Below are 11,380 nucleotides of genomic sequence, written 5' to 3'. Positions count from 1 at the left end.
CTCAAGCTCATCTTGTTTATTTCCCATGCTTTGCGCATTAGTGTACAGACATTGAAGTCCATTAATCATTCCCCCGTGTCTCTTATTTAAGGATTTTCTCCTCCCACCACTAGGTCTGCATGCTCTTTGCTCCATTCGGTCTATGACATTTGGATGATCATCTTCATCAATTGATAGACTCCTACCTTCAGGAGCACTGTCTCCCTCCCCCACATTAGTCAGTTTAAAGCCCTCCTGATGAGGTTTCTGAGATTTTTTGCAAAAACATTCCTCCCAACCGTTGTGAGGTGCAGCCCATCGCTTGCCAGAAGTCCATCTTCAAGAAACTGCATTCCGTGATCTAAGAATCCAAACCGTTCCTGTTTGCACCATTTGCGAAGCCAGTTGTTCACTTCCACTATTTTTCCCTCTCTCCCTGGGCCACGTCGTTCAACTGGGAGGACAGATGAGATGACAATTTGTGCATTTAATTGCTTCAATTTCCTGCCCAGAGCCTCGTAATCTCTTTTGATCTTCTGGAGGCTATTGCTTGCAGTGTCATTGGTTCCCACATGAACCAAGAGGAAGGGGTATTTGTCAGTGGGTTTTATGATTCCTTGCAGTCGTTCAGTTACATCTTGGATCTTAGCCCCAGGGAGACAGCACACTTCCCGAGACATCTTGTCAGGCCCACAGATCACTGCTTCTGTTCCCCTCAGTAGGGAATCCCCTATCACCACTACACGCCTCCTCTTAGGTCTGGTCGGGGTTCTTCTGTGAGCTGTCGGTTCCAAGGTCGCCTGGACATTCCCAGAGGACTGCCTTTGCTCCTCGTCTTCATATACCTGATCGACTGTAATGAGGGAGAGATCCTCAAATGGAGTCTGCTCTTCGTCTTCCATGCTAGGGGAGAGGACCTCAAAGCGATTGCGTATTTCTAAACAATCAGAGCGAACCCTGGGCCTCCTACTTCTTTGAGTCACGTTTCTCCATATATCTGACTCCTGTGTTGGTGAACTAGCCACCTTCTCAGGGGAGTCCCCTGTCTCTTCCTTGGTGGAGACGGTGTGCTCTGTTGCTTCCAAGAAGAGTTCCAGCTCTCTAATTCTTTGGAGCGTAGCTACACGTTCCTCCAGTTGCTGGACTTTGTCCTTTAAGAGGGCAATCAACATGCAATTGCTGCAGGTAAAGCTGCCTGCAACCTTTGGCAAGATGGCAAACATTGCGCAGGAACCACAGGCGACTGCAGCTGTTCCCTCACCCTCCATCTTGGGAACGTGTCGTTGGGGGTGACTACAGTGGTCCTCTATCATAAAAAGTGTGGAGACAGGACAAATAAATCCCTCCCAAAAAACCTAGGTCTCCCCCAACAAATGTTTGAGACTAGCTCCCCTAAATCTAAAAGCTCTAATAGCTCTGATAAAGCTCCTCCCACAGCTAATCACCTACCTCAACAGAAGCCCTGCCCCCTCTGACCTTTGCCCAGAGAGAGCAGCTAAACAGCCACAAGAAACTCACACAGGAAAACCCTTTTTGTTCCTTCTTCAGCTGCTGCCCTAAAGCTCTGATAAGCTCCTCCCACAGCTAATCACCTACCTCAACAGAAGCCCTGCCCCCTCTGACCTTTGCCCAGAGAGAGCAGCTAATCAGCCACAAGAAACTCACACAGGAAAACTAGGGAGACTTCTCTCTCTCCCTCCCTCCCTCCCCCCCTCTCTCTCACACACACTCCTCACTTGCATAGCCATGCACAGCATATTTCATTTTGGTGAGCCCCCAGGGGTTTTGTAAAAAACATTTCCAGCAAAGGAAAAAGGGATAGGGAATGTCAAGACAAACAAACAGGGACACAGAAGACAACAACAACAACAACAACAACAACAACAACAACAACAACAACAACAACAACATCAACAACATCAACAACAACGGACAAAACAGCCACAAAGGCGCTCAAGAAGCCAAAATTGGAGATATTTCTTGCAGAGAAAAAGACTCAAGGACCAGAGGAAGGGCACTTCAGGAGGTCCAAGGGTGGAATGGCTTCTCCTCCTTGCCTGCAAACCACAGTTCCTGCCCCCCTCAGATCTCTCTCCTCAAATGTTGGCCAGCAGAACGTGGATGCAGACGAAGCTGGGAGACAAAAGCTGACAGAGGCAGAAGGAAAAGGCTGGAATGGATCTGCAGGGGCCACTGTTGGAGTCAATCAGCACACTGCTGCTTCCAGAGACAAACACAGGCTGAAGCTGCATAGCCAATCTAGATCCATTCCAGCCTTTTTCTTCTGCCTGCATCTCTTGCTGTCTGCTTTCCTTCGTCCCTGTGTTAGTGTTGGTGTTTTTCATTTTAGGGACAATAGGGGACAAATGTACGGTTCTGGACTTAAGCAGGAAGAACCAGATGCACAAATAAAGGATGGGGAACACCTGGCTTACTAGCAGTAAATGTGAAAAGGATCTTCAGGTCTTGCTGGACCACAGGCTTAACAAGTGTCAACAGTGTGATGCAACAGCAAAAAAAGGCTAATGCTATTCTCAGCTGCATCAACAGAAGTCTAGTGTCCAGATCAAGGGAAGTAATAGAACCACTCTATTCTACCTTGGTCAGTCCACACCTGGAATACTGTGTCCAGTTCTGGGAAACACAATTTAAGAAGGATGTTGACAAGCTGGAACATGTTTACAGGAGAGCAACCAAGATGATTAAGGGTCTGGAAAGTAAGCCTTACGAGGAATGCTTGAAAAAGAGGAGACTGAGAGGCAATATGATAGCCATCTTCAAATATGTAAAGGGCTGTCACATGGAAGAGGGAGCATGTTTGTTTTCTCCTGCACTTGAGGGTAGGACTCGAGGCAATGACTTCCAGTTGCAGAAAAGCAGATTCTGACTAAACATTCAGAGAAACATTATGACAGTAACAGCTGCTGGGCAGTGGAACAGTCTCTCGGGAGAGGTGGAACAGTCTCTCGGGAGAGCTCCTTCACTGAAGGTTATTGCATACACACACACACACACACACACACACACACACACACACAGTGGTACCTCCGGTTAAGTACTTAATTCGCTCTGGAGGTCCGTTCTTAACCTGAAACTGTTCTTAACCTGAAGCACCGCACCACACGATTTCTGTTCTCATCCTGAAGCAAAGTTCTTAACCTGAGGTACTATTTTTGAGTTAGCGGAGTCTGTAACCTGAAGCATCTGTAACCTGAAGCGTCTGTAACCTGAGGTACCACTATATATATATGTATGAGACAGGGGAAATGATCCTTAGAATTTATACAATGTTTTAGAGCATTTCCTATAATACATTATCCCAATAAAAGTTGCAGCAGTCCTGTAAGTTATGTTATTATAATTTGTAAGAAAGCTACAGTATGAATGTTGGGATTCATTTTTTGCTACATCACAAATCATATAGTGGTAATGATGCAAATAGGACGTTCAGGTATTGCGAAGGAGTTGTTTGAAACATTACGCATGCGTACCACCCCCACCCACATACATATGATTTTCCACAGAAAAAGTAAATGTGTTTTAAAAGGGGTGGGTTGGGGAATATAGGCACACATTTCAATGCCAAGAACACCATATGACATTGTTGGAAACCTGTGTTATTCATTTACTTAGTAGATTCCATTTATGAATGATGCCCCATAAAATATTTCCAAGTGGTTTTACAGTAAAACAACATGAACAATGACAACAACTAAAAACCATTTAATTAAAGCAGACTCTGGTTTCTAGATTCTGCTCACTCGTGAGTAGCACCCATCCCACAATAATACGCCCATCTGAAGCAGCCTTGGACACATTTTGAATCTCTCACTTAAGTTCCCTCCAGCTAAATTTCAGCCCCTGGATAAATTCCAAAGGGAGAGTACCTGCCATTTTGTATCCTGCTGAAATCATTGACACAGTGCACATCTTGCAAAGAGCTTTCTCAGTGCTGCTAAGACGTCCCGGTTCCTCAGGCTGTATATGAAAGGGTTCATCATGGCAGGCACAATGGTAAAAAACAAAGTGTTTATCATGGCCCTTTGTGCTGAATAGGAAGTGGCAGGTGTCATGTACGTCAAAATGGCTGTAACGTAGAAGATCCCCACCACACACAGATGGGACAAGCAGGTCCCCAAGGCCTTGTGGCTTCTTCCAGAGGATCGTGCTCCGAAGACTTGAAGTAGGATGGCTATGTAGGAAGCCAGGATGACTGAGATGGGGATGACAAGGAACATGGAATTACCAAAGTATGCTGTTATATCATATGCCAAGTTGTCAGAACAGGACAACTGGACAAGGGCTGGGTAATCGCACATGTAGTGTCTGATCACATTGGACTTGCAGTAGGGAAGGGGCAGTACATAAAGGGAACTAGTGAAGGCCTGCACAGAAGACCCAAACCAGACAGCAACTGACATGATGTTGCAAATTTTCCTCCTCATGAGAACCGGATATTGCAGTGGTCTGCAGATAGCCACATACCTGTCATATGACATGGTCACCAGGATGAAGCACTCTGCCCCTGCCATGAGCATTGTGACAGAAATCTGCACGACACAACCGTAGAGTGAAATGCTGTAGCTCTGGGTTACAAAATCCACCGCCATTTTGGGAACAATGGAGAGAACTTGGCAGAGGTCCATGAAGGCTAGTTGGCTGAGGAAAAAATACATTGGGGTCTGCAGACCAGAGTCTGTCTTGATCAGAAAAAGAAGGAGGCTGTTCCCTATCAGAGCTACTATGAACATGAAGAAGATCACACCAAGGAAAACCATAGGTGACCTTTGATGCTGAAGTCCAACCAGAAGGAACACGGTCCATGACATATTCCCTTCTCCCATTCCTCCTTCACTTGCCTGAAGACTTAAGAGGAAGACTTGTGAGAAGTGGTGTGCCAAATCGTAGGGTTGAATCCCCTGTACACATAACATAAACAACAAAAAGAGAGCAGTTTTTAATATAATGGATTGTGTCTTAAACCAAAGTGGACTTAAACCAACGTGTGCTTTCCCATAGAAAGTAATGGAAAACAGATTAATCCATTCCAGATGATGAGAAGCAACCCCTAAAACAGCAATTTGACATGAATTTTACTACTGTATTTTGCTTGTGGGATTCAATGGCATAACAGCAGCTTAGGTTTGCTCAGTTAATGTGGATTGGGTGCTTTTGTGCTACCCCTGTCCCCCTCCCCCCACCGCAAAAGGCGCAGAAAGGCTTGGGAAATGGTAGGATAATTCCTAAAAACCCAGCCAACCTTGTGTTTTAGAAGGGAAAGTAGGGTGTTTGAGGTTGATCCAGCCCCAACTTCTCCTTTCATATTGCTAATTGTGGGACTTTTGCTTGGGACTTTTCCATGTTGTTTTGGTGAAGCCCATTGCAGTTCTTTTTCAGTGGGAATGGGTCACTTGGGATCCAGATTCACCGCTATAGGAGGGAAATCTCTAACATGCAACCACCGGAAGGACCATGTTCCTGTCCCTCCAGATCCATAGCACTACCCCTTTCTCAGCTTCTCTGGAGCAGGTTTAGAGATTCTGGCCCGTTCTCAGGGACGATGGGTTCTATAGCTCCAACATCTGGATGCCGTTAGGTTGGCTGCCCCTGCCTTACTGTAACCTATCCAGGAGGCTCTTATGGGAATGAAGGAAAGGGCAAACTCAATATTTTAAAAAATGAATAATGGGTCATATTTCAAAGCTTTATCATGCTTTAGAGAGACACAAAACTCCACATCCTGCCCAAACTCAGCCCAAGCATGAGAATGGAATACTCTGTTCGTAACCATTCCTGTTTGAAATAAAAGGACATGGATGGCAGGTGTTAAGCCCGGTGTCTATGATATATGTAAAGAATACTAGGTGTTGTAGCTCAGTTGCTTTAGAGCTTTAGAGCTGCAAAACTATGAGTACTGTAGTACTGTAGTAAATTGTAGAATGGTTTAACTCATCTACATTTTGAAGTGATACAACCTGAGAATGTGGGAATAAATAGTATGTGTAGTGCCAAGTCTCACTTTCAAATGAATCCCTTGACCTTTCCTGGATGATATGGCAGGATAGAAATTATCTAAAAGGAATAAGTATACTCTACATAAATATATTCTTTTTCCTGTTTGAATATATTTTTCCTATTTTCCATAAGCTTGCAAGGTTCTTAAGTACAAGTAAATTGGTGTTATCATGAATCAGCATGAAGGACCATCATGTGGCAAAAGATTGCATCCCATTTTAGTTCTACTCAGAGTAGATCTGTTGAAATGAATGGCCAGGACTAACTTAGGTCCATTGATTTCCATTGGGCTACACAGTTGGATGCAATACAGAATAACTATGACTTCTACAAATGTTCAGAATTACATACCTGTGCCGACCGCTTCTGTTTACAACAGCAAGAAGGGAGAAAGTTTGGTTTCTTAAAATGATAATTAATTGCCAAGGCTCGGTTGGTGATGCCTCTGTTGTGTTAATTAATTTTTTACAATAATTACTACTGTTATAACTCCCCAGTTTCAAAGGGGTGGGAATGCATCCTCTACCGCAAAAATGTTTTCCCTTCCATTCTTTAAGAAAAAGAGAAATGCCTTCTTGATTAATGAGAAACGTTCACAATCCTTTTATATTCAGAAGTTGAGGGGAGGAATGCCCTGACCTATATTCAGGGCTGCAGAATTACATGAGGCTTTGCTTCCTTTTGACATGCTTGATTTTTAAAATTCCAAAACCTAAACAAACCAATTCATGCTCCCTGATAAAGCAACGTGCATATCTCTGAAAATTTCCCAGCGTTCATTTACAGCGAAATGTTTGGTTAGCTCCACTGACTCCCTGTTTCTAGAAGCAGGAAATATATATCTGCCTTTTGATTCTGAAACATTCAGACCAGAACCAGTATTTCTTACCTTGCACATTTCCAATCCAGCATTTCTACTCTCCATGGAGAAATGCTCCGCCAGCTCCACCCTGAGGGAATTTGGCCCCGAAACCATTATCTTAATTGTTAAAAAACTTTATTGCATTTAAAATGTGAAAACTTCCTACCACTCACCATCTGAAGATGCTGAAGATGCATTCTTGGACTGTATGTATGTATGTATGTATTTTTAATTTCTCTACCACTTTTTTAAAAAATAAAAACCTCAAAGGGATGTACCACATATTAAATCAATAAAACAATAGCCGGCGATATTCCTCAGGGCTCATAAGGAGCCTCTATGGTAGGTCTGGGTGTGTGTGGGCCCTGCGTCTGTAACCTGAGGTACAACTGTATATATGTGTGTGTGTGTGTGTGTGTGTGTGTGTGTGTGTATGAGACAGGGGAAATGTTCCTTAGAATTTACACAACGTTTTAGGGCATTCTAAGCATTTCCTATAATACATTATCCCAAGAAAATTTACAGCAGTCCTGTAAGATATGTTATTATAATTTGTAAGAAAGCTACAGTATGAATGTTGGGATTCATTATTTGCTACCATCACAAATCATATAGCGGTAATGATGCAAACAGGACATTCAGATATTGCAAAGGAGTTGTTCGAAACATTACGCATGCGTACCACCCCCATAGACATACATATGACTTTCCACGGAGAAATTAAATCTGAATTAAAAGGGGTGGGTTGGGGAATATAGGAACACATTTCAATGCCAAGAACACTATATGGACATTATTGAAAACCTGCGTTATTCATTTACTTAATTGATTCCATTTACGAATGATGCCCCATAACATATTTTGATGTGGTTTTACAGAAAAACAATGTGAACAATGAAAACAAATAAGAACAATTTAAGTAAAGCAGACTCTGTTTCCAGATTCTGTTCACACGTGAGTAGCACCCATCCCACAATAATACGCCCATCTGAAGCAGCCTTAGATAAATTTCAGCCCCTGGATAAATTTCAAAGGGATGGTACCTTCCATTTTGTATCCTGCTGAAATCATTGACACAGTGCACATCTTGCAAAGAGTTTTCTCAGTGCTGCTAAGACGTCCCGGTTCCTCAGGCTGTATATGAAAGGGTTCATCATGGCAGGCACAATGGTAAAAAACACAGTGTTTATCATGGCCCTTTGTGCTGAATAGGAAGTGGCAGGTGTCATGTACGTTAAAATGGCCGTAACGTAGAAGATCCCAACCACACACAGATGGGACAAGCAGGTCCCCAAGGCCTTGTGGCTTCTTCCAGAGGATCGTGCTCCGAAGACTTGAAGTAGGATGGCTATGTAGGAAGCCAGGATGACTGAGATGGGGATGACAAGGAACATGGAATTACCAAAGTATGCTGTTATATCATATGCCAAGTTGTCAGAACAGGACAACTGGACAAGGGCTGGGTAATCGCACATGTAGTGTCTGATCACATTGGACTTGCAGTAGGGAAGTGGCAGGACATAAAGGGAACTAGTGAAGGCCTGCACAGAAGACCCAAACCAGACAGCAACTGACATGATGTTGCAAATTTTCCTCCTCATGAGAACCGGATATTGCAGTGGTCTGCAGATAGCCACATACCTGTCATATGACATGATCGCCAGGATGAAGCACTCTGCCCCTGCCATGAGCATTGTGACAGAAATCTGCACAAAACAACCATAGAGTGAAATGCTGTAGCTCTGGGTTACAAAATCCACCGTCATTTTGGGAACAATGGAGAGAACTTGGCAGAGGTCCATGAAGGCTAGTTGGCTGAGGAAAAAATACATTGGGGTCTGCAGACCAGAGTCTGTCTTGATCAGAAAAAGAAGGAGGCTGTTCCCTATCAGAGCTACTATGAACATGAAGAAGATCACACCAAGGAAAACCATAGGTGACCTTTGATGCTGAAGTCCAACCAGAAGGAACACGGTCCATGACATATTCCCTTCTCCCATTCCCCTTCACTTGCCTGAAGACTTAAGCAGAAGACTTGTGAGAAGTGGTGTGCCAAATTGTAGGGTTGAATCCACTGTACACATAACATAAACAACAAAAAGAGAGCAGTTTTTAATATAATGGATTGTGTTTAATGCTCCTCTCACTTAGTTCTGCCTGTGCAACAAGACTTCTCTTCTCTCCTCCAAAAGTCCCCAAAATATGTTTGGGGGTTCCCAACCCTCCAGTTGAGATTTTGAGGATTCAATGGGGCAGCTGGAGGGAAGAGGAAGGTCTACTGAATGCATGGAAGTCCATTTTGCAGGCAGAGCTTCAATGTTGGATACTGCCCAATATGTTAGAAGTCTCTCTGGGTGCATCCAGATTCTCACTACAGTGGTACCTTGGTTTACAACCTTAATCCGTTCTTGATCCGTTCTGGAAGTCTGGTCTTAAACCAAAGTGGACTTTAACCAAGGCGTGCTTTCTGGTGGAAAGTAAAGGAAAAGGGATTAATCCATTCCAGATGATGAAAGCAACCCCTAAAGCAGCAATTTGTCATGAATTTTACCATCGTATTTTGCTTGTGGGATTCAATGGCATAGCCGCAGCTTAGGTTTGCTCAGTTAATGTGGATTCTGTGCTTTTGTGCTACCCCTGTCCCCCTCCCCCCACCACTAAAGGTGCAGAAATGCTTGGGAAATGGTAGGATAATTCCTAAAAACCCAGCCAACCTTGTGTTTTAGAAGGGAAAGGGGAATAGGGTGTTTGAGGTTGATCCAGCCCCAACTTCTCCTTTCATATTGCTAATTGTGGGACTTCTCTATTGTTGTTCCGGTGAAGCTCATTGCAGCTCTTTTTCAGTGGAAATGGGTCACTTGGGATCCAGATTCACCGCTATAGAAGGGAAATCTCAAACATGCAACCACCGGAAGGACCATGTTCCTGTCCCTCCAGATCCATAGCACTACCCCTTTCTCAGTTTAACTGGAGCAGGGTTATAGATTCTGGCCCGTTCTCAGGGATGATGGGTTCTATAGCTCCAACATCTGGATGGCGTCAGGTTGGCAGCCCCTGCCTTACTCTAACCTATCCAGCAGGCTGTTATGGGTATGAAGGAAAGGGCAAACTCAATATTTAAAAAATGAATGCACAATAATGGGTCATATTTCAAAGCTTTATCATGCTTTAGAGATACACAAAACTCCCCATCCTGCCCAAACTCAGTATAAGTATGAGAATGGAATACTCTGTTTGTAAATACTCCTGTTTAAATAAAGGACGTGGATGGCAGGTGTCTATGATATATCTAAAGAATAGTAGTGTTGTAGCTCAGTTGCTTTAGAGCTACAAAACCATGAGTACTGTAATAAATTGTTTCCAGTAGAATGGTTTATCTAAAGTACATTTTGAAGTACATAGGCAGCATGTGGGAATAAATAGTATGTGTACTGCCAAGTCTCACTTTCAAATGAAATCTGGTTTATAAAAATATCTGTTTCTCATTTTTTAATCCCTTGACCTTTCCTGGAGGGTATGGCAGGACAGAAATTATCTAAAAGGAATATTCATACGCTACATAAATACATACATTTTCCAGTTCCAAATTATATTTTTATTTACCATACACTGGCAAGGTTTTTAAGTACAAATAAATTGGTGTTATCATGAATCAGCATGAAGGACCATCATGTGGAAAAAGATTGCATCCCATTTTAGTTCTACTCAGAGTAGATCTGTTGAAATAAATGGCCAGGACTAACTGAGGTCCGTTGATTTCCAAGGGGCTATAGAGTTGGATGCAATACAGAATAACTATGATTTCTAAAAATGTTCAGAATTACGTACCTGTGTCAACAGCTTCTGTTTACAACAGAAAGAGGGGGGGGACAGTCTAGTTTCTTAAAATGAAAAATAATTCCCAAGGCTCCGTTGAAAAACTGTGATGCCTCTGTTGTGTTAATTAAGTTTTTACAATAATTACGATTGTTATAGCTCCCCAGTTTCAAAGGGGTGGCAATTCATCCTCTACAGCAACAATGATTTCCCTTCCATTCTTTAAGAAAAAGAGAAATGCCTTCTTAATTAATGAGAAACGTTCAGAATCTTTTTATAATCAAAAATAGGGGTTAGGAATGCCCTGACCTATATTCAGGGCTGCAGAATTACATGAGCCTTTGCTTCCTTTAGACATGCTTGTTTTTTAAAATTCCAAAACCTAAACAAACCAATTCATGCTCCCTGATAAAGCAACGTGCATATCTCTGAAAATTTCCCAACGTACATTTACAGCGAAATGTTTGCTTAGCTCCATTGACTCCCTGTTTCCAGAAGCGGGAATATATATCGGCCTTTTGATTCTGAAGCATTCAGACCAGAACCAGTATTTCTCACCTGGCACATTTCCAATCCAGCATTTCTACTCTCCATGGAGAAATGCTCACCAGCTCCACCCTGAGGGAATTTGGCTCCCAAACCATTATTTTAATTGTTACCAAACTTTGTTGCAGTTCAAATGTGAAAACTTCCTACAACTCACCATTT

At 43.0% G+C, this 11,380-nt stretch overlaps 2 protein-coding genes across 2 annotated transcripts; both read right to left on the bottom strand.

Annotated features, from left to right (window-relative positions):
* Positions 1-3,864: 3,864 nt before the first annotated feature.
* LOC144325841 (olfactory receptor 2AK2-like) lies at positions 3,865-4,478 on the bottom strand. The gene has a single exon (XM_077920586.1). It carries the CDS (start codon positions 4,476-4,478, stop codon positions 3,891-3,893), a length of 588 nt encoding a protein of 195 aa, XP_077776712.1. The 3' UTR covers positions 3,865-3,890.
* A 3,445-nt stretch (positions 4,479-7,923) lies between these two features.
* On the bottom strand, positions 7,924-8,575 carry LOC144326741 (olfactory receptor 2T27-like). The gene has a single exon (XM_077923521.1). The coding sequence runs from the start codon at positions 8,548-8,550 to the stop codon at positions 7,924-7,926; it is 627 nt and encodes a 208-aa protein (XP_077779647.1). The 5' UTR covers positions 8,551-8,575.
* Between the last annotated feature and the right edge of the window lie 2,805 nt (positions 8,576-11,380).

This window comes from Podarcis muralis, chromosome 2 (assembly GCF_964188315.1).
Source record: "Podarcis muralis chromosome 2, rPodMur119.hap1.1, whole genome shotgun sequence".
In the NCBI taxonomy this organism is placed as follows: domain Eukaryota; kingdom Metazoa; phylum Chordata; class Lepidosauria; order Squamata; family Lacertidae; genus Podarcis; species Podarcis muralis.
The sequence above is the reverse complement of the archived record's forward strand: the minus strand, read 5'-3'. Positions and strand labels throughout refer to the sequence as shown.